This window comes from Rhinoraja longicauda, chromosome 9 (genome assembly GCF_053455715.1).
Source record: "Rhinoraja longicauda isolate Sanriku21f chromosome 9, sRhiLon1.1, whole genome shotgun sequence".
Classification (NCBI taxonomy): domain Eukaryota; kingdom Metazoa; phylum Chordata; class Chondrichthyes; order Rajiformes; family Arhynchobatidae; genus Rhinoraja; species Rhinoraja longicauda.
This window is the reverse complement of record NC_135961.1, coordinates 39,769,967-39,794,139: the sequence shown is the minus strand read 5'-3', so window position 1 is coordinate 39,794,139 and position 24,173 is coordinate 39,769,967. Positions and strand designations below refer to the sequence as shown.

At 42.3% G+C, this 24,173-nt stretch overlaps 1 protein-coding gene across 1 annotated transcript; it reads left to right on the top strand.

Annotated features, from left to right (window-relative positions):
• Window positions 1-2,982: 2,982 nt before the first annotated feature.
• LOC144596970 (uncharacterized protein C6orf118-like) lies at window positions 2,983-22,721 on the top strand. Its single transcript, XM_078405870.1, has 10 exons — window positions 2,983-3,127; window positions 7,231-7,926; window positions 9,583-9,705; window positions 9,917-9,976; window positions 10,534-10,658; window positions 13,772-13,818; window positions 14,759-14,949; window positions 16,662-16,715; window positions 17,478-17,539; window positions 22,169-22,721. Exons 2-10 carry the CDS (start codon window positions 7,246-7,248, stop codon window positions 22,230-22,232), a joined length of 1,407 nt encoding a protein of 468 aa, XP_078261996.1. The 5' UTR covers window positions 2,983-3,127; window positions 7,231-7,245; the 3' UTR covers window positions 22,233-22,721.
• The last annotated feature ends 1,452 nt before the right edge of the window (window positions 22,722-24,173 follow it).

The window sequence follows — 24,173 nt, the reverse complement described above, 5'->3', positions numbered from 1 at the left end:
CCCAACGTTTTGGAAATTGCACTAAGTTTCTCTCCAGTAGAAAATCTTTGTAAAATATCCAGTTTTACATCCAGAGTGATTCCTTTACGGGTACGTTTAGGTTTACTACTTGCACTGGAACCTGTTGACCTTTTCCCAGACATCTTGAGGGTAAATAACGTGGAAACACCTTGAAGAAAAGCCTGGACAGCGGAAGCAAACAGGACCTGCTGTGTGAACTGAAGTCAAACCAATCCGCCACATCTTCTGCACACACATCTGAAAATGCCAGTCGAGTATCTGGAAACAAAATTGACATTTGTTATTTCTCTTTTTTTTCTCAAATTTTCAATTTAATCATGAGGTAAATTCGGTGACGTAAATTTAGACAGGTACAGGATAGGATACATTTAGAGGGATATGGGCCAAATGCAGGCAGGTGGGACGAGTGTAGATGGGGCATATTGGTTAGTGTGGACAAGTTGGGCCGAAGGGCCTGTTTCCATGCTGTACAACTCTTTTACTCACTACTAAACAGTCTGTGGTGGTGTAAATTCACATTTAACACTGCACTTAGTTTTGTAAATTTAGACATTGCTACAGCTCTCTGACAGGTGACTGCACTGTACCTACCACTTGTGCTCACAAAAGTCTCTGGTATCGTTGGAAGCTATTTTTTAAATCACAAACCAATTTTTTGGGTAGGCTTTCATTTGAGATTTTGCAAGTTCAACAGCATTAACTTAATTTATTTCTCAACAGGTCCATGCATTGTGATTGTGTAAAAATATGGTCTAAAAAGGCTCATAAACTGCATCTAAAGTTTAAATTTAGGATTTAAATAAGAATAAATTATTTGCCTACTTCTATCTCAGCCTGCTACTTTCTTGCTACAAACTTATAGTATAAGTATTTCCACAATTTCCAATTAGATAATTTTTCATTCTTTATACGTACAGTGTCTGCTGTACAGTATTGTACATATTGTAAATTATATGTAATTTACACATAGTAAATTTACACATGCGCAGTAGCATTTCCATTTCAGACTTACATAACGTCTGGCTTATGCAAGGGCCTGCAGGACCTAACCCTTGCAGGGCTATTTAATTGCTGGTACCTTAAAGTGCATTTCTTTGAACTAGATATAACACAAGTGATGATTTAGGGAACATTATTTGTATTATGCGAGCTGAATCTGTTAAAACACAATTTCAATCTGGAACTACAAAACCACTCAAGCCAAGCTTAAGAAATTGACAAACAGAAATTAAAAAGTTGTCTGTGGAAAAAAAACTTTTCACGTAACCTCCCCGCAGTAATCAAATACCACTGTCTGTGAAGACAGGGAGTTGCAGGCAGTCATAGATATTGACAAGCAATTGCTTCCATTGATCCTTACGCAACGATATTCTGTTAAAGTAACATAAAGTCTTTAGCACTCTGGCTCTCAGTAAGAAAAATAAACATAGCTATTATTTTTGTAAACCTTCTGGGGGGGGGGGGGGGGGGGTGGAATCTTTGTTAATGTGAGTCTGAGACCATTTAACTCCTAACTTCCTTTTCCCCATTTGACATTGTTTTTCACACAATTTTCTACAATGCTATATTTCTTAGGACCACAGCTATCGTATTATAGCAGACTACCTGCAAATGATTTGGATGAAAATGGAGGTTGCAAGTTTACAGAACACACAAAAAATGGTGGAACTGCAGATGGTGAGGAAGGTTGTCAAAAGATACAGCTGGATACAGGTAGAGTTATTCAACATGGAAACGGGCCCTTTGGCCAAACTCGTCAGGTTCCGACCGGAAAGTCACATTCTTTTTCTCCAGAGATGCTGCTTGACCCACTGAGTTTATTTGTAAACTAGAATCTGCAGTTCCTTGTGTCTATGGAAAATGAGACTGTGGAGCAGATGCTCAATTTGAGTTGAGAAGGATAAAGAGGGACCTCACTGAAACTTATCAAACAGAGAAAGGCCTGGATGGAATGAATGTGGAGAGGAAGTCTCCACTAGTGTGAGAGTCTATGACCAGAGGCCATAGCCTCAGAATAAAAGGACGTACCTTAGAAAGATGAGGAGGAATTTGTTTAGTCAGAGGATGGCAAATCTGTAGAATTCATTGCCACAGACATCTGAGGAGGCCAAATCAATGGATATTTTTAAGGCAGCGATTAACAGATTTTTGATTAGTAAGGATGTCAGAGGTTATGTGGAGAAGGCAGGAGAATAGGATTGAGAGGGAAAAATAGATCAGCCATGATTGAATGGGTGGAGTAAACGTGATGGGCCAAATGGCACAATTCTGCTCATAGAATTTATGAGTTGCTATTCTCTCAATATGTAGGGTAACTCTTTGAAAGATTACATGGCCCTTTGTTTTGCTGAATCTGTAACTAGTAAGAGAGCTAAGCTGCTGAATGTGGTTCTGTAAAAATGAAATATCCAGACAGAGAAAGAAAGATGCTGCCTGACCCACTGAGTTACTCCAGAATTTTGGGTCGATCTTTGTCCAAAGTGCAAGTTTCTTGTTGCAAACTTAGTTTTCAGATATTTCTACAACTTCAGATGAGGCAGTTTGCCATCCTTTGTACAAGGTTGGCTGTACAGTTGTGTACAGTACACACTCCACAGGAATAATAAATCTACGCGTGCGCAGTAGCTCTGCCGTTCCTCCGACTTGCGTATCATCTGACATCCGCAAGGGTCCGCGGAACGTAATCATTACATGAGCGGGGAGCGGCTGTATCTTTGCTGTTCTGTGTGAACGAATCATATATTGTGGGAGCTGACGGTAGGATCTTTTACCTCAGCAGCGCCTGCTCGTCCCGCAGCTCCCCGCGCCCCGCGGCTCCATCACCTGGCGACGGACGGACACCCGCGCGCACTCCACTTCCCCTCCCAGCCCGGCGCCAGTCGTCTCACGTGACCACAGGCGGAAGTGACACGAGACGCACGGCACCACCCCCCCCCTCCTCCCGGACCCGTCGCCTGGCAACCGGGAAGCCGCGGCCAAGTGAAGATCAGCGGCGCTCCCATCCTAACCCAGGGGAAAGCGGTCTGAGGGACATGCCTTCGCCCTGGGCCTCGCAGCCACCGCTAACGACAGCCTGACAGCCTGGGAGGAATTCTTAAAATCCGAAGTACGGCTTGCATCAGGTTTTACACGTTGCATTGGTTATGTAGTGGGATTATTGATTGTTGCAGTGTTCCTTGGTTAGGGGTAGGTGGCTGCAGAGACGTGTTTGGGTGTGTGTGAGAAAACACAGTTGCACTAATGAGGTTGCTCTGAAAGCTGGCAAAGGCACGATGGGCCGAACAGGTGCAGGAAGAATAAAATAACGACCGGTTTTTAGATAGGCACATGGTTATGGAGGGCTATGAATTATCTGCAGGTAGACAAGGGTGTTTTGGTCACTGTAGTGTATATAAATGGTAACTGTAACTTTAAATACTGAGTACTAGAATAGTATGATTTGTGTCATGAAATATATTCAATATCTTATCAGTCTCGTGAATATGTGTGAGAATGCGCAGTGTACTTTTGTAAAATAAAGAAGACCCACACTGGCAACAGTGTGTTTTGAAAACCTGTGCTTGTTTCTATCTACATGCTGAAGCCATAATATCTTACCTTGACAACTATTGTCAACTTGAAAGTCTTGCCTTTGTGTTGTACATCACAAACTATCTCTCCACATGTCTCCAATCTTCTCATGAAAAAAAAGGCTCAGAACTAGAACTCAGAATTGGTTGTACCTAACCTATAAGGTTGAACGCAAACATTCTGATCAGAAACTTCATTACGGTGGAAGTCAATACACATGATCAGGTTTGTGTTCTCAGCCCTCCTTACAAAGCAAACAAATGGAAGGTGGGAAAAGTAGTTAAATTGTGTGGTACCAGGAGATACTTGGTAGAAATTGGAGGACGTGTTAGAAATGTGCACATAAACCATATGATCCTAGCAAGGGGTGAACCGGTACCAGAGCAAAGCATAGACAAAGAAGTAGATCTGTCAGACTTTGGAATTATTCCAAGTTCAGATGTAAAATCAGAATCTCCATAAAGGTAAATGATCCTGAACTTGACTCTCCTTCAGAACCACAACCTGACACTTCTCCTAAAACACTCAGGAGATCAGAAAGAGTGCGTAAACTAGTCATCAGATTACATTTATTTTTAAAAAATTGTTTATCTAATTTACGTTATTTTACTTTCTAAGGGGAGAGCAGTGTAGTGAATATAATGGTAACTGTAACTTTAAGTACTGAGTACTAGAATGGTATGATTCGTGTCATGTGATATATTCAATATCTTATCAGTCTTGTGAATATGTGTAAGTATGCACAGTGTACTTTTGTAAAATAAAGACGACCCACACTGGCAACAGCGTTTACTGAAAAACTGTGCTTGTTTCTATCTACATGCTGAAGCCGTAATATCTTACAGTCATTCTGTTGTAGGGAAGATGTTGTTCAACTGGAAAAGCTGCAGGGAAGATTTACGAGGATGTGGCCAGGACTCGAGGACCTGAGCTATCGGGAGAGGTTGGGCAGGATAGGACTTTATTCGGAGCACAGAAGGATGAGGGGTGATCTGATAGAGGTGTATAAATGAATGAGGGGAATAGATAGTGTGAATGTGTTGAGTCTTTTACCCAGAGTAGGGAAATCATGAACCAGAGGACATAGATTTAAGGTGAAGAAAGATTTCATAGGAACGTGAGGGGCAACTATTTTACACAAATGGTGGTGGGTGTAAGGAATGATTTGCCAGAGGAGGTAGTTGAGGCAGGTACTATTACGTTTAAAAAGACATTTAGACAGGTCCAAAGATAGTTAAGAGTGTTTTATTGTCATATGCCCCAGATAGACCAATGAAATTCTTAGTTGCTGCAGCACAACAGAATATGTAAACATAGTACACGATAAATAAAATAATAAAGAGAGAAAAAAAAGTTCAGTGTGCATAGATACACATACTCACAAGTACACGCACACACACACACTCACACATATATTTATATATATAGACATAACTCTCTGGGTGGAAAGGTTTTTCCTCATCTCAGTCCTAAATGGCCAACCCTTTATTCTTAAACTGTGACCCCTGGTTCTGGACTCCCCCAACATCGGGAACATTTTTCCTGCATCTCGCCTGACCAACCCTTTAAAAATGTTATATGTTTCTATAAGATCTCCTCTCATCCTTCTAAATTCCAGTGAATACAAGCCCAGTCGACTCATTCTTTCATCGTATGTCAGTCCCACCATCCCAGGAATTAATCCGGTGGATCTACACTGCACTCCCTCTCACCAGGGCCCTGTATCACTGCAGTAGGACCTCCTTGCTCCTAAATTCAAATCCTCTTGCAATGAAGGCCAACTTGCCATTAGCTTTCTTCACTGCCTGCTTAACCTGCATGCTTACTTTCAGTGACTGATATACAAGCACACCCAGGTCCCGTTGCACCTCCCCTTTTCCTAATCTGACACCATTCAGATCAGTTTGAAGAAGGGTCTCGACCCGAAACATCACCCATTTCTTCTCTCCAGAGATGCTGCCTGTCCCGCTGAGTTACTCCAGCATTTTGTGTCTACCATACAGATAATAATCTGCCTTCCTGTTCTTGCCACCAAAGTGGATAACCTCACATTTTTCCACATTATACTGCATCTGCCATGCATCTGCCCATTCACCCAATCTATCCAAGTCACCCTGCAGCCTCATAGCATCCTCCTCGCAGCTCACACTGCCACCCAGCTTTGTGTCATCCGCATACTTGGACATGTTACATTTAATTCCCTCGTCTAAATCATTAATCTATATTGTAAATAACTGGAGTCCCAGCACCGAGCCTTGCGGCACCCCACTAGTCACTGCCTGCCATTCTGAAAAGGATCCGTTAATTCCTACTCTTTGCTTCCTGTCTGCCAACAGTTCTCTATCCATGTCAATACCCTACCTCCAATACCATGTGCTCTTAATTTTGCACACTAATCTCTCTTTGACCTTGTCAAAGGCTTTTTGAAAGTTCATCTACACCACATCCACTGGCTCTCCCTTATCCATTCTACTTGTTACATTCTCAAAAAATTCCAGATTAGTCAAGCATGATTTCCCCTTCATAAATCCATGCTGACTTTGACTGATCCTGTCACTGCTTTCCAAATCTGCTGCTATAACATCTTTAATAACCGACTTGAGCATTTTCCCCACTACCAATGTATGGCTAACTGGTCTATAATTCCCTGTTTTCTCTCTTCCTCCTTTCTTAAAGGGTGGAGTGACATTGGCTACCTTCCAGTCCATAGGAACTGATCCAGAGTCGAGAGAACATTGGAAAATTATTCATTCATTCATTCATTCATTCATTCAAAATGATCACCAATGCGTCCATGATTTCTAGGGCCACCTCCTTGAGTACTCTGGGATGCAGGCCATCAGGCCCTGGAGATTTATCTGGCTTCAGTCCCAACAGTTTACCCAACACCATTTCCTGACTAATGTGGTTTCCCTTCAGTTCCTCCCTCCCACTAGATCCTCGGTCCCCTAGTATTTCCGGGAGATTATGTCTTCCTTAGTAAAGACAGAACCAAAGTACTCGTTTAACTGTTCTGCCATTTCCTTGTTTCCCATTATAAATTCACCTGTCGCTAACTAAGGGACCTACATTTGTCTTCACTAATCGTTTCCTTTTTACATATCTAAAGAAGCTTTTACAGTCATTTTTTATATTCCCCGCATGCTTTCTTTCATGCTCTTTTTCCCCCTCTTAATTAACCCCTTTATCCTCCTCTGTTGACTTCTAAATTTCTCCCAGTCCTCCGGTTCGCTGCTTCCTCTGGCCAATTTATATACCTCGTCCTTGGATTTAACACTATTGGAGTTCATCCATGCGGTCTTTAAATCTTTGCCATTGCATCTCCGCCGTCAACCCTTTAAGTATAATTAGCCAGTCTATCCTATCCTATTCCTGTCTCATACCTTCAAAGTCTCCTTTCTTTAAGTTCAGGACCCTAGTCTCTGAATTAACCGTGTCGCTCTCCATCCTAATGCAGAATTCCACCATATTATGGTCACTGTTGCCCAAGCGGCTTTGCACAACATGATCGCTAACTAATCCTTCCTCATTACACAATACCCAGTCCAGGATGGCCTGCCCTCGAGTCCCCGAAGATCCCTCTTAAATCTCTCCCCTCTCACCTTAAGCCTTAAATTGATTTTGTTTCTATATTTTCAGGTTTTCTCTGCAAGAATGAACTCCACCAAGTGCTCTGACCCACATAAGAGATCGCTTCGGCAGCTTCTCCACGGCTTGGAAAAGGGTCAGAAAGCTGACATTCTTGCCTACACTTTTGGGCACTTAAACCATAAGAATCTGTGCAAAGTATCTGGGCAATACAAAGGTGCAGTGTCGTGGCACGGCGCTAAAATGCCCACCTGCAGGAAAGAAAAAAGCACGTCAATCCACCCATCAAGCAAGATGAAAGTCAAGTCAATGACCGACGCAATGGTAGACCTTAGCTTGATGACCACAGTGCTGCCAAACCTGCCTGCAGCTCACCTTCCAATCCTCTGTGATTTAGATCAAAGTGCAGCTGGAGGTTCTCGGGAGATGCCAGACATGACTTCAAGCACATGCACGCGAATCACAGATACTAAGAAGCAAAGTCTGCAAGATCACTTCATCAAAGAGGAACTGGACTTCACAGCTCTCATGCTGATGAAGCCTCAGCCGCAGAAGTGTGAAGGGCCCCCTGAAAGCCAGTACCAGAGGCAGTTCATTGAATCATATTTGGCTGGAGTGACAAAGGAGGACCAATTCAGAAAGTTACTTGACTTTGAACGCAACGTCCTGATGAAGCAAGATCTGCTGGAGAAGGATATAATGTCTGGTTACAAAGTGGCACAGAAGCACGAATGGAAGCTGGCTCATGTAAGTAATTTTATAAAAACAAGGAACTGCTGAAACAAGGAACTGCATTTGTAGAAGGGACCTGACCCAAAATCTCACCTATCCATGTTCTCCAGAGATGCTGCCTGACCCACTTGGTTACACTAGCACTTTGTGTCCTTTTGTGTATTAACCAGCATCTGCAGTTCTTTATTTCTACAAGTATTTGCAGAAGTTGGTTTACAAAAAAATAGAGACAAAGTGCTGGAGTAACTCAGCAATTCATGCAGCATCTATGGCGAACATGGATAGGTGACATTTAGGGTCGGGACCCTTCTTCAGATAGTTAAAACAGGCTTTTTGATTTATTGATTGATTGCTTTAAAAGACTCTCCTTGTCTGACACTCTTTTGTCTCTTTTTAACCTCTAGCCTTTGTCACTTACTCCACTTATCTACCAATCTACCAGCATCTTCCCATCCCTCTGCATAATCAGTTTGAGGGTCCTGGCCTGAAACATCACCTATTTATGTTCTCTAGGGATGCTACCTGACCTGCTGAGATACTCCAGCACTTTGTGTCTTTTTTGTAAGGAGTTTTATAGATGTGCTGAGATCACTAAAACCACCATTCAGAATCAAAATAGTTGGGGGCAGAGTATATAGGGGGAGGGCAAGGAAGTGAAAAACTGAGAAATGTAGAAACACGGAACTGCAGATGCTGGTTTACAAAAAAAGACACAAAATGCTGGAGCTTCAGCACTTTGTGTCGTCTCTTGAAGTGCAAAACAGAGTGGTTTATTTGGATAACAGGCAAAACAAGTGACAATAATAAACCCAAACTTAGATTGCTTTGGTAGGAATTCTTTGCTCTTATTGACTCTTGGCTGTAGAATCCTGGTCACCCTTAAAAAATAAATATTTGTGTTGGAGGCACAAGAAACTGCAGATGCTGGAATCTTGATCAAAGCACAAAGTGCTGGAGGAACTCAACAGGTCGGGCAGCATCTGTGGTGGGAAATGGACCCACAATATTTCGGGTCGGGAACGATTTTCAGACTGACGGAGAAGGGGGGAGAAAGCTGGAAAGAGTGGTGGGAGCGAGACAAAGCCGGCAAGTGATAGGTGGATACGGGTGAGGGAGTGGTTGGCAGATGGGTGGAGTAACTGCCAAAGGCTGGAGGTGCAAAGGAGACAAAAGGGTGTCAGATAAAGAGAGAAGGGGAAATGTAAGGCTGGAGGAAGGGATATGGGTAGAAGGGGACAGAGGGGAGGGCTATGTGCATGTGGATACTTTCCCACCTTAGCACCTTCTTTTGCCTCCATTGGAAATTAAGTTAATCTAGTTTTAACTCAATGGGTCAGGAGTTACTCAGCGGGACAGGCAGCATCTCTGGAGAACATGGCGTTGTTTCGGGTCACGACCCATTTTTTACCCGCTGAGTTACTTGCGGGACTTTGTGCTTTTTTTTTCTAAACCAGCATTTTTAGGTCCTTGTTCTGGTTTATTTGACCTTTATAGACATTTGGTGTTGTTCAAATTATTTATTTCAACAGTCATTCAGTTCATTCATACTATATTTGTCAAAATTTACTTGTGATTTACAGTAAGCACTTGAAGTCCTAATAAGTAGTTTTCCTTCTCCGTTGATGATCTCAGTTTTTACCAGTGATATCCTTTCTTGCATCGTAAATGTAGGAGCTGATGAAGCTAGGCCACCATTCTGGACCAAACCTGCGACGACTTCAGATCTTCAGTGAGGTTTTTGAAGACATTTGCCAAGACACAACAACGTTCCGCAATATTTTGAGAGAAATAAAGGTAATTTCCTGCAAATTAAATCTTTTCTCTCCCTTTCCCATTGTCTTTTCTTTCCATCTGTATCTCCCTCTCTTCCACTCACCCTTTCCCTAGTCCTCTTTTTTAAAAGTTTTTACAAAAGCCAAATTGGTACTTTCGATAGATGATTGCTGCAGCAGTTTAATTTCCCCTTTGTTTAATTGTGATACTTCTTGGTGTCTCCAACGTTCAGGTTGAATACGATAGGTACCTCGCCTCACTCCTGGAGGTGCAGCCAATGAATGAACACAAGGTAATAAGTTTAAAAATGCCTCGATGTTGGAAAAAAATTGTAAAGCTATTACAAATGGAATGGTATTTCAGCCTTAAATAAAATGCCCTGTAAAGCTTTTGCACAACCTTTTTAGAGGAAAACTCCCCACATTTCCCCTCCCCCCAATTTCCCCCCCCACTAATTTTCCCCTTCCCTGCTTCCCCCTCCCCCTCCCTTCCCCACCCCACCCTTCCCCTCATTGTCCACTTTATCCCCTTCCCATCCAGTCCCCCCCTTTCTCCCTTCCCCCTGTATTTAATTACTTTTGAGTTGACACTAAATACATTTTGCTTGCTTACAGTTCTCAAATTATTTAGTGGTGTCTGAACTGTACACCATGTTTAACTTTTGCATGTCTTTTCCGCTCCCATAGGGATAATCATATTTGCATTGTAACACTAGAATTGGATAGGGGTACAGACATATGCTGTCTCTAGTTTCCTTATTGCTTTTGTTGATAGATATTGAGAGATAGAGATTTTCAATAAGATGGTTTTTATTTTAGATTAGTTCCTTTTTCCCCCTGAACCCCACAGAACCTTCAGGCTGAGCTTCAAGTAATGGAGAACAGGCCAGTGAAAACCCACCAAGTAGAAGAAGTGCGTCAGAGAGTCTTAAATCTGGAGCAAGAGGCAAAACGCACTTTGCAAAGAAATGATGAGTATGTATCTGGAATTTCTTGCGAATTATGGAGTAATTTGGATGCTTTATTCTGTAAATGCATTGGTTTTGACTATGTTATGGTTGTTTAATTAGCTCATTTTGCACACGCACGCTCTCTCTGTGAACAGGAGTCCATATGTGTTGGGGACAGAATGCACTGAAGCAATCATTCATTGTTGTGGTGGTTGTTGACTATATGACATTGAGTGTTAAACTTAAGAACTTCTTGCAGTGGGGAGTTATTGCTAACATGATTGTTGAGTTGGTGGGATTAGGAATAGAAAGTGGCAGAATTAATTCACTTACTGTAAACCTTAAGACTCCCAAACATTTAACGGTGTAGAGAAACAAGGAACTGCAAATGCTGGTTTACACAAAGAGACACAATGTGCTGGAGTAACTCAGTGGGTCCGGAAGGATCTTTGGAAAACATGGATAGATGACATTTTGGGGCTGGGACCGTTCGTCAAACTGAAGACTGAGAAAGGATCACGACCCAAAATGTCACCTACATATATGTTAGTGCCTGACCTGTTAAGTTACTCCAACACTGTGCCTCTTCATTTAAATCTATATTATCTTGGCCATTAATAAAGACTACTAAACCAAGTGGACCCGTTGTGCCCTCCCCCCATACCCCCTTCCCCACCCCCCTTTCCTTTCCACTCCCCCTCCCCCACCCCCTTCCCTCCCCACTCCCCACTCCCACTACCCCTTCCTCTTCCTCCTCCCCCTCCCCTTCCCCTCCCCCCCCACTCCATCCACCTCAACCCCCCTTATCCTCCCTCCTCCCCCTCCCTCCCTCCCCCAGCCCCTCCCTCTCCCTCCCCCAGCCCCTCCCTCTCCCTCCCTAGGAGATAGATTTAAACTTTAAATTTGTGAATACCTTTAAAAATATAACATCGATTTCAATGAAACTTCTTCCATTAGCACCAAAGGGATGACTGTGAGTAAGGTGGGCCTAAAATTGTCGCGCTATCGTGTACTGTTTTGGCTGTAGTTCAGGAACAAACAAACAAACAAACGAGAGTTTTAGTATATAGATACCCACATTTTCAAGAGAGTCAAGAGTGTTTAATTGTCATATGTAGCAACAGTGAAACAATGAAATTCACACTTGCTGCTGCTTAACAGGCCTAACCAGATATATTTATAATAATTGACAACCTGAAACTGGGTAACCATAATAGCGTAAGTATATAAGCCCGTAGTGCAACCAAAGACAGTCCATAGAAAATCATAGTTGCTGTGGTGAGTGTTGTGCAGTGTTCAAGAACTTGATGGTTTAGATTTAGACTTATTATTGTCACATGAACTGAGGTACAGTGAAAAGCTTCATTTTGCATGCTGGCCAAACAAATCAGATAATATTATATATAGACACAATTAGTTCAAACTCAAGGACAATAGACCGAGCAAAGGGAAAGACACAGACTGCAGAATATAGTTCTCAGCTTTGTAGAGTATGCTGGGCAGAAACTGTTCTTGAACCTGAAGGTCACGTTTTTCAGACTCCTGTATCTTTTTCCCAATGGTAGTAGCGAGATGAGTGTGTGGCCAGGGTGGTGTGGGTTTTCGATGATATTGGCTGCCTTTTAAGGCAGCGCCTCATAGAACATAGAACAGTACATCACAGGAACAGGCCCACAATATATGAAATGAACATTATGCCAAGATCAACTAATCTGCTTGCCTAGTCCTGATTCATATCCCTCCATTCCCTGCACATCCATAAACACCACTATCGTATCTGTTTCTACCACTACCACTGGCAGCTCATTCTGGGCACCCACCAGCCTCTGTATAAAACAAAACTTGTCCTGCATCTCTCCTCTAAATCTTCCCCCTCTCACATGAAAGCTATGCTCCCTTGTCATTGACGTTTCCTCATTGGGAAAAAGGTTCTGCCTGTCTCCCCAATCTATGCCTCTCATAATATTATATACTTCTATCAGGTCTCCCTCCAACCTCCGACGCTCCAGACAAAACAATCTTAGTCTGTGCAACCTCTCCCTGTAGCTAATATTTCCTAATCCAGGCAACACTCTGGTAAACCTCTAATGCACTCTCTCCAAAATCTCCACATCCTTCCAGTAATGGGGCCTCTACACCCTTCCTTTAATATCCCAAAATTTAAGAATATAGTGAGCTGGAAGCTCTCTTGCACTATAAGATGAACATTGTCTTTAAAAAGATACTTTGCCAAAAACATGTCTGATGTTGAGCTTGAATGAAATTTGCTCCAAACGTGGACAGTGAGTACACTACTGTGTAAACTGCTTTAGAATTTATTATGGCAAATGGATTTTCTATCCTCTGGAAAGGTCTTCACCATTGGAACAAATGTTAACTATCTCACAACCGTGCAATTCTTATCTTACCAGAATGCTACAAGGAGAGGTTGGACAAACATGGATTGTTTTGACTGGACTATCGTAGGTTGAGGGGAGACCTGATGGATATATAGTTAATTATGAGAGGCATAGATAGGTTAGACAGTCAGAATCTTTTCCCACGATGGAAATGTTAAAAGACTAGAGGGCATAGCTTTAAGGTGAGAGGGGCAAAAGTTTAAAAGAGATGTGTGGGACGTTCTTTTTTTGATTTAAGTGGGTGGGGGGTGCTGGAATGTGCTGACATGTGTGTGGTGGAGGCAGATATGATAATGGCTTTTAAGGGGCTTTTAGATTGGTACATAGGTATGCAGGGAATGGAGGTATATGGATCACGTGGAGGCAGAGGAGATTAATATAACTTGGCATTACGTTTGGCAAGGATATTGTGGGCCAAAGGGCCTGTTCCCTTACTGTTCTATGTTCTCTTCTCCATGTAAGTTTTCTGTTTCACACAATTGAAAAGCATAGGAATGTTTTAACTATTAAATGATAGAACTTCAATTTGCAGCCTGAACTGTTGGTCAGATTAATTCTCAGCGCCTGGTCAACACTTACCATTACCCAAGGGATGGACGTGTCCCTGAATGGGGAGATGGTTGGGAGGTGATTGTCATGACTGAGGTGGGCTAATAAAAAGTGGTTCCACATCTCATTGGGTTCCATGCTGAAAAGCCACATGTTGTTAACATATTTGGCAATCCTCTTTCTTTTATAGGTTAAGGGGTGAACTTGAGAGAGAACTTTCAAAACCAAAGCAGCAAGGTAAATGAAACTTTAGGATCAATGCATTATGCAGAGGTACTAGCACTGCAAAATTACTCTAGCATTTCTCGCAATTTTTTAGTTTAGTTTATTGTCTTGTGTATCGAGGTATAGTGAAAAGCTTTTTTGTTACGTGCTATCCAGTCAGCAGAAAGACTATACATGACTGTATATAAAAACTATACATGATTACAGGATAAAAGGAATAACGTTTAGTGCAAGGTGAAGTCCAGTAAAGTACTATTAAAGATAGTCTGAGTGTCTCCAATGAGGTAGATAGTAGCTCAGGACCATTCCATTGTTGGTGATAGGATGGTTTATTCGCCTGATAACAGCTGGGAAGAAACTGTCCCTGACTCTGGAGGTATGTGAATTGTAGATTAATTTCTGGTCACAAATGCAGTAGAAAATAAATAACTGCAGAGAATAAATATGCTGCCTCATAAAACATAGAACATTACGGCACAAGAACAGGCCCATTAGTGCACAATGACTGTACTGAACATATTGCCAAGTTAAACTGATCTCCTTAGGCTGCATGTGAGTCATATCCCTCCATTCCCTGCACATCCATGTGCTTATCTAAAAGCTTCTTAGATGCCACTATTGTATCTGGCCATGCACCAAGCACACTCTGCATTAAAAAAAACGTCCTGCATATCTCCTTTAAACTTTGTCCCTTAAAGCTACACCCTTTAATCTTTGACATTTCCACCCTATGGAAATAAATTCTGACTGTCCAATCCAGTTTTTGATTTCCCCAATTTTAAGTAATTACCTAACAACAACCCCACCCCCTGTCTACCCTATCCATGTTTTTCATAATTTTATGTTCTTCTATCAGGTCTCTCCTCAACTTCTGTCATTCCAGGGAAAACAATCCAAATCAGTTCAACCTCCAGAGCATCTTGAAGTACATTCTGAATTCCTTTCTTTGCAGAAGTACAGCCTGTTGTGAGACCAGTTAAAGCCAAGGATTACGAACTGTCTATCACAGAGAAAGTATTATCCTTGCGGAGCAAAATATTTCAAATAACAGCGCAGATTCAAGAGTTGGAAATGGAATTGAAGCAGTCCATGGTGCCTTCCACAGTCACCAATGCAATGCAGAGCTCCCTCAGAGACTCTCAGGTACTCATGATTGTTGTCACTGTTCTGGCTTTTGCCATTTTGGACCCCTTGGGACGCATGGACATTTTTTAGATACAGCATAGAAACAGGCCCTTTGGCCTACTGAATCCACACAGACCATTGATCACATTGTTCTATGTTATCCAACTTTTGCATCCACTCCCCACACACTCGGGGCAATTTACAGAGGGCCAATCAACCTACAAACCCGCACGTCTTTGGGATGTGGGAGGAAACCAGAGCACCTAGAGGAAACTCACCCAGTCACAGGGAGAATGTGTAAACTCCACACAGACAGCATCAGAGATCAGGATTGACCCTGGGTCTCTGGGGTGAGCCGCCCTGGTATTTCTAGAATACTTTCTCGAAATCTATCTCCCTTTTGCCCACTTATCGGACATTATCTCATTCTTTATTGGGATAATTGATGTCTCCTAATTTGTTGACACAAGTAACTGCAGACGCTGGAATCTTGAGCAAAACACCGGAGGAACTCAGCGGGTCTGGCAAAGACTGGAGGGAATGTTCAGTTGACACTTCAGTAAATCCACTCGAGGACATCCGAGTTGTCTTCTCTCTCCCTCTTCTTTGTTCAGTAAACATGGTTTCCTCATCAGTCTGATGAAAGGTCCCGACCCGAAACATTGTCTGTCCATTCCCTCCACAAATGTTGCTTGACTCGCAAAGTTCTTTCTGCATTTTGTGTCTTCCTAAAACGTTCGTTGTCTGGGTTTTTCATTCACTTTAACCTCAGGACTTTGCATGCCATTCACAAGCCTTCTGATTTAGCTAGAATTCTTAGAGTTTATTTCTTTCTCTAAAACTACAGTGGGGAAAGGATACACTTATTTTGGTGTGTTTCTTCACTGTTAATCGTGTATTCGTTGCTGGATTGTGAAGCATAGATGTTCAGAAACAGTATGAGTTATAGCAGGAATCTCTGTTTCAGGAGAATTCACCCAAATCCATTTTGGATTATACTAAGTCTACAATATCAAGCAAAGTAAACTGATAGTCTGTGTTGTTACTAAGGATAATTGCATTGAGGCACTTTACTTTAGTTTTTACTTTGGAGATACAGCGCTGAAACAGGCCCTTTGGCTCCCCGAGTCTGCACTGACCAGCAATCCCCGTACACTAACGCTCTCCTATACTTTGGGGACAATTTACAATTTTACCGAAGCCAATTAACCTACAAACCTCTACGTCTTTCGAGTGTGGGAGGAAACTGGAGCACCCGGAGAAAACCCATGCGTCACAAGGAGAATGTATAAATTCCATACAGCACTTGTAGTCAGGATCGAACCCGTGTCTCTGGCACTGTAAGGCAGCAACTCTACCGTGGTGCCAGTGTGGCACCCTAGAGTGAAAAAGATTTGTTTTGCATGCTATCCAATCAAATCAGATAATACCGTACAGGAATACAATCAAGCCAAACTCAATTACAAAGGGTGGCGCATAGAGAAAGATACCAGAGAGTAGAATATAGTTTCTCAGCATCGGAGCCTAACTGTTAAAGAGAAAAAGTCCAATGTCCACGATGAGGTAGGTTGGAGAATCAGGACTGTATCCTAGTTTATGGAAGGACCGTTCAGGCATCGGGTAAGAGGGGAAGAAACTGTGCCTGAGTCTAGTGGTGCACGCTTTCATGCTTAGTTTTTCTTTTGAGTAAAATTATAATATTGCAACTAAAATTTCTAATCTAACAATAGGGTGAAATTGCAAACCTGCAGCATTCCAATGCGTTGCTTCGCAGGAAAATAACAGTAAGTATGGACAGTTTTGGTTAATTCCTTGTATTTCTGATTTGCTGAAAGCACCATTGTGTTAACATGACCTTCCTGGTAGAAATGATCATCTCCTTTGATGCACCTCATATTTCGCTTGGGCAGCTTGCAGCCCAGCGGTATGAACATTGACTTCTCCAACTTTAGATAGTTCCTCTGTCCCTCTATTCCTCTCCTCCTTCCCAGTTCTCCCTCTACCTGTCTCCACCTATATCCTTCCTTTGTCCCGCCCCCCCGATATCAGTCTGAAGAAGGGTCTCGACCCGAAACGTCACCCATTCCTTCTCTCCTGAGATGCTGCCTGACTTGCTGAGTTACCCCAGCATTTTGTGAATAAACTGATGTCTTACTGTTGTCAGTAATCAACGTAACATCTGCTGGGGTTGCTGGATGCTTGGTTCCTTCACAAAGGGCTTGGATATTCTTGGGAAACTAACATCAGGCTGGAGACTCCTTCATGAATTTATTTTAGTTCAGAGGTACAACATGGAAACAGGCCCCTCGGCCCACGGAGTTCACACTAGTTCTATGTTATCCCACTCTGCATCCACTCCCTACACACTTGGGGCAATTTACAGAGCTCCTGAGGTACAGACGTTCTGAGTGAAAACTATTATCTAATTTAGCAATATGATTTATAATTTACTTTTGTATTTTTGGTTGGAATAGTAACCGACTTTGTTGTTTTATAGTCATAAATTAGAATAAACAGTTTTACATCTTTCCTGTTTCTGAATATAGGGTTTTGAAAATTATATTAACAGAACCCTCAATGAACATAAAGTGAGCAGAAGTGATAAAGAGTAAGTACCTTTTTTTAATCCTTTTTGATCCCTTTTTTTCCTTATATTTATATATTGTTATGCCTCAGTCTTGCTATGGGTGAGTTTGGTAGATGAATTAACTTCAAATATAATCAACCTATGAAGTTTGTGCATTAAGTACATTAGTATAATCCCATCATTTTTCTTAATATTTATAAATGTAAACTAGGTGGTTAGTTTATTGTCACGTGTACAGATAAAAGCTTGTTCTGCATGCTATCCAGTCAGATCATACTATACATGAGTACAATAGATCCTCTTCAGCACGCAGAGTCGCCACGTTCTGACACCATCTTGCAACTTCCAAGTCACTCAAAAGTCCAATTGACAAGTTACTGTAAATTAAATTTATTCCGTTCTATGCTCTTGCATATTTTGAAACAGACTTGTCGGCAGATTAAGAGGGTTGTAGTAACAGTCTCTTTACTGTTAATCCGCCACGACCAATCTGTTTCAAAACAGTTCTCAACAACAAAATGAACCTATTAACATCTTGCAATGGTGTGATCTAATCTTCTCTTCCTTTGTCCTTGATATCATGTCTCCTTCTGTGTTTCTCTATGGTCTGAATTTCTAAGACTCCATTTGCAAATGTATCTCTTTTAATTCTGAAGAAAGGATAAGATCTGAAACATCACCTCTCCATGTTCTCCAGAGATGCTTCCTGACCTGCTGAGTTACTCCAGCACTCTGTGTCCTTTTTGTAGATCAGCATCTGCAGATCATTGTTTCGATTTTAATCTAAGTATCCAGTGTGACAATTAGTGATCATTAAGTTTACATTGGCTTTTTGGATGGAAATAAGGTGAAGCAGATATTTATCATCCTCTGTTCTTTGTATTGTCCCCTTTGCTCTACCTATTGTACTTGAGTTTGTTTTGATTGTATTCATGTCTAGCATCTGATTTGATAGCATGCAAAGCAAAGCTTTTCACTATACCCTGGTGTATGTCACAATAATAAACTTCAACATCCAAGTCTGTTTACTGGTTGAGGCCAATAGTGCAGTTGGAAAGCATTGCTGCTTACTGGATTTGTATCTTAAGAGTCATAGAGTCATACAGCATGGAAACAGGGCATATTACTCTAACACTCTAACCATCAATGATTTGGACATACAGAGCAAGATTAGCAAGTTTTGCTGATGATACAAAAGTGAGTGGTTTTGCAGATAGTAAAGATGGTTGTGAAAGATTGCAGCAGGATCTGGATCGATTGGACAGGTGGGCAGAGGAATGGTTGATGGAATTTAATGCAGAGAAGTGTGAGGTGTTGCATTTTGGAACATCTAACAAAGGCAGGACCTGCACAGTAAATGGTCGGCCTCTGGGTAGTATTGTAGAACAAAGGGATCTAGGAGTACAGGTGCATGGTTCTTTGAAGGTCGAGTCGCAGGTGGATAAGGTGGTCAAAAGGGCATTTGGCACTTTAGCCTTCATTAGTCAGAGTATTGAGTATAGAAGTTGGGAGGTAGACACAAAATGCTGGAGTAACTCAGTCTGAAGAAGGGTCTTGACCCGAAACGTCACCCATTCCTTCTCTCCAGAGATGTTGCCTGTCCCGCTGAGTTACATAGAAACATAGATAATAAGTGCAGGAGGAGGCCATTCGGCCCTTCGAGCCAGCACCGCCATTCATTGTGATCGTGACTGATCATCCACAATCAGTAACCTGTGCCCAACCTCTCTCCATATCCCTTGATTGCACTAGCTCCCATCTCTTAAATTCATCCAGTGATTTGGCCTCCACTGCCCTCTGTGGCGGAGAATTCCATAAATTCACAACTCTCTGGGTTAAAAATTTCCTTCTCACCTCAGTTTTAAATGGCCTCCCCTTTATTCTAAGACTGTGGCTCCTGGTTCTGGACTCCCCCAACATTGGGAACATTTTTCCTGCATCTAGCTTGTCCAGTCCTTTTATAATTTTATATGTCTCCATAAGATCGCCTCTCATTCTTCTAAACTCCAGTGAATACAACCCTAGTCTTTTCAATCTTTCCTCATATGACAGTCCCGCCATCCCATGGATCAATCTCCTGAACCTACCCTGCACTGCCTCAATTACAAGGATGTCCTTTCTCAAATTAGGAGACCAAAACTGTACACAATACTCCAGATGTGGTCTTACCACTGCCCTATACAACTGCAGAACCTCTACTCCTATTCTGAAATCCTCTCGTTATAAAGGCCAAGATGCCATTAGCTTTCCTCTCTGCCTGCTGTACCTGCACACTAACTTTCAGTGACTGGTGTACAAGGACACCCAGGTCTCGCTGCACTTCCCCCTTACCTAACCTGACACCATTGAGATAATAATCTGCCTCCTTGTTTTTGCCGCCAAAGTGGATAACCTCACTTATCTACATTATACTGGATCTGCCATGCATCTGCCCACTCACTCAATTTGTCCAGGTCACCCTGCAACCTCCTAACATCCTCTTCGCAGTTCACACTGCCACCCAGCTTTTTGCCATCTGCAAACTTGCTAATGTTACTTCTAATTCCTTCATCCAAATCATTAATATATATGGTAAACAGTTGCGGCCCCAACACCAAGCCTTGCGGCACTCCACTCGCCACTGCCTGCCATTCTGAAAAGGACCCGTTTACTCCTACTCTTTGCTGCCTGTCTGCCAACCAATTCTCTATCCATGTCAGCACCCTACCCCCAATACCATGTGCTCTATTTTGCTCACCAATCTCCTGTGTGGGACCTTATCAAAGGCTTTCTGAAAGTCTAGATACACTACATCCACTGGCTCCCCTTCATCCATTTTACTTGTCACATCCTCAAAAAATTCCAGAAGATTAGTCAAGCATGATTTCTCTTTCATAAATCCATGCTGACTTGGACTTATCCTTTTACTGCTATCCAAATGCACCATTATTACCTCTTTAATAATTGACTCCAGCATCTTCCCCACCACCGATGTCAGGCTTACTGGTCTGTAATTCCTCGTTTTCTCTCTTGCTCCTTTCTTGAAAAGTGGGATAACATTAGCTGTCCTCCAATCCACAGGAACTGATCCTGAAAATGATCACCAATGCGTCCACTATTTCTAGAGCCACCTCCCTGAGTACCCTGGGATGCAGACTATCAGGCCCTGGGGATTTATCAACTTTCAGTCCCATCAGCCTTCCCAATACTATTTCTAGCCTAATGCAAATTTCTTTTAGTTCCTCTATCCTCCTAGATCCTCTGTCCTCTAGTACATCTGGGAGATTGTTTGTGTCTTCCTTAGTTACTCCAGCATTTTGTGTCTACCTTCAATTTAAACCAGCATCTGCAGTTCTTTCCTACACATAGAAGTTTGGAGGTCATGCTGAAGTTGCATAAGATGTGGATGCGACCATATTTAGAATATTGTGTTCAGTTCCGGGCATCATGTTATAGGAAAGATATTGTCAAGCTTGAAATGGTTCAGAAAAGATTTACGAGGATGTTGCCAGGACTAGAGAGTGTGAGCTATAGGGAGAGGTTGTAGGCTGGGTCTCTATTCCATGGAGCGCAGGAGGATGAGGGGTGATCTTATAGAGGTGTATAAAATCATGAGAGGAATAGATCAGGTAGATGCACAGAGTCTCTTGCACAGAGTAGGGGAATCGAGGACCAGAAGACATAGGTTCAAGGTGAAGGGGAAAAGATTTAATAGGAATCTGAGGGGTAACTTTTTCACACAAAGGTAGTGGATGTAAAGAACAAGCTGCCAGAGGAGGTAGATGAGGTCAGGACTATCCCATCATTTAAGAAACAGTTAGACAGATACATGGATTGGACAGGTTTGGAAGGACATGGACCAAGCACAGGCAAATAGGACTAGTGTAGCTGGGACATTGTTGGCCGGTGTGGGCATTGGGCCGAAGGGCCTGTTTCCACACTGTATCACTCTATGACTCTCTGACTCTCCTATGTATGTGCCTGTCCAAATGTCTTTTAAATGCTGTTATAGTAGCTACCTCAACTACCTTGTTTGGCAGTTTGTTCCATATGCCCATCACCCTTTGTGTGGAAAAAGTTGCCCTTCAGGTACCTATTAAATCTTTCCCCTCTCACCATAAACCTATGTCCTCTAGTTCTCGATTCCCCTACCCTGGGCAAGAGTGTGCTTTCACCCTATCTATTCCTCTCATGATCTTATACACCTCTATAAGATCACCCCTCAGGCTCCTACGCTCCAAGGAATAAAGTCCAAGCCTGCCCAAACTCTCCCTATAACTCAGGCCCTTGAGTCCTGGCAACATCCTTGTAAATCTTCTCTGCATTCTTTCCAGTTTAACGACATCCTTCATATAGCAGGGTGACCAAAACTGACCACAGTACTCCAAAATGTCACCTATTCTTTTTCTCCAGAGATGCTGCCGGACCCACTAAGTTACTCCAGCATTTTGTATCTATCTCCGGCTTGTGCAGTTCCTTCCTACACAACACTCCAAATGTAGCCTGTCCAACATCATGTACAACTATAACATAGCATCCAACATTTATGCCCCAGACCCTGACTAATGAAGACCTTCTCAAAATCAAATGTTCTTTGTGATGTGGAGAATCTGTTGACACAAATAAGCTCAACAAACTTTTTAATTGGTTGTAATTACATTTCTATTTTAGGAAATTTTGGAAGCTGGTTAGTGATCTTGTGGATCCTGCTGAGAGTGGTGTCATCTCTGGGTGATTGGACAACATGTATACCCCTTAACGTTTAATCCACTCATCCAAATGTGGCATTGAAAATCCAAACACAAAGTAGTTTGATAGAGCTTACACTGTGCCATCATTTTATAACTATTATAATCTTTGCATCATTGTATTACTCAATTAACTTCAAAATTATGTTGTCTTTGCACTAAGTTCTCTCCCAATTGTGGCAGCAACAGCTTATATTTATATAGCACCTTCTACATAAATTATGAATGGGAGCATTTTAAAATAAGATTTGCTGCAAGATAATTCAAAAGATATTGGGATAAATGACTAAAAAAAATTGGTAAATGAGTTTCATTTTAAGAGCTTCTTAAAGAAGGTGAAGGAGACAAGTGAGACGACTTGGCTGAGTGGGGGAGTTCCAGAGTTCTGGCATCTGAAGGAATACTCATCAATGATGGAGAATAAAAAAATGGGGATAAGCAAGTTGTCAGAAATGAGATTCTGTCCTGGTTTTAAATGACTGTATTCCAATAAAATATGTTTTGACGTTCCTGTGATTGAATCAATGTGTAGTTTAGTTTAGAAATACTGTGCAGGAACAGGCCCTTCAGCCCACCGAGTCTGTGCTGACCAGCGTTCCCCATACGTTAACACTATCCTACACACATGAGGGACAATTTACAATTTTTACTAAAGCCAACTAGCCTACAAACCTGTACGTCTTTGGAGTATGAGAGGAAACTCGAGACCCCAGAGAAATCCCACGCACGTCACAGGGAGAACGTACAAACTGCGTAGACAGCTTCCTTAGTCTGGGATTGAACCCTTGTCTGTGGCGCTCTAAAGCAGCAACTCTACAGCCGAGCCACTGTGAATGGTTAATACTTCAATTATCCTTTTTTAGCACGTGTACCAAGGTACAGAGAAATTCATTTTTTTGCATACAGATCAGTAAAATTATTGCAAGTATAATCCTAGTTTAAGTACAGAATGTATAGACGAGAGAAGAACTTCTTCCAAGTAGGCATACCTGGAGCAGATTTTGCAGTGGAGCAGTCAAATTGAGATGCAAGGAACTGCAGATGCTGGAATTTTGAACAAAAAGCAAAGTGCTGGAGGAACTCAGTGGGTCAGGCAGCATCTGTGGAGGGAATGGACAGACAAAGTTTTGGGTCGGGACATTTCTTCACATGGCTGTAGTAGCAAGTCTGGATCAGAACGTGGTCACAGAGCAGGAGAGTAGCCAGGATCACAGAGGGGGAAGCAGTGAGTGAGGGTCGCTTAGAGAGCTGAAATTCTGAGCAGATACAGTCGTAGAATCATACAGCATGGAAACAGGCCTTTCAGCCCAACTTGCCCACACAGACCAACGTATCCCATGTATACTATCCCTGCCTGCCTGTGTTTGGCCCATATCCTTCTAAACCTGTCCTATTCATGTACTTATCTAAATATCTCTTAAACGTTGCGATAGTCCCTGCCTCAACCACCTCCTCCGGCAGCTCTTCCATACACCTACCTTGTGTGAAGAAGTTACCCCTTAGATTTCTCTTAAATCTTTCCCCCCTCACCTTTCCCTCCTAAGAGATAGATAGATTCTTGATCAGTACGTGTCATAGGTTATGGAGAGGAGTATGGTGTTAGGAGGGAGAGATAGATCAGCAATGATTGAATGGTGGAGTGGACTTGATGGGCCGAATGGCCTAATTCTACCATTCCATATGAACAAACTTATGCCCTCCGGTACACGATTCCCCTACTCTGGACAAGAGACTGTGCGTCTCTTGATCACCCCTCATGATCACCCCTCATGATCACCCCTCATCCTCCCCGCTCAACCTCTCTCTATAGCTCACACCCTCAAGTCCTGGCAATATCCTCATAAATCTTCTCTGCACCCTTTCCAGCTTGACAACATCTTTCCTATAACATGGTGCCCAGAACTGAACACAATACTCTAAATATATCC

Excerpts from the sequence above, each read along its gene's own strand:
- LOC144596970 (XM_078405870.1), top strand. The coding sequence starts at position 7,246 with ATGAACTCCACCAAGTGCTCTGACCCACATAAGAGATCGCTTCGGCAG. Across the intron at positions 9,706-9,916 it reads ATATTTTGAGAGAAATAAAG|GTTGAATACGATAGGTACCT; the intron begins GTAATTTCCTGC and ends TCCAACGTTCAG. Across the intron at positions 9,977-10,533 it reads AGCCAATGAATGAACACAAG|AACCTTCAGGCTGAGCTTCA; the intron begins GTAATAAGTTTA and ends TGAACCCCACAG.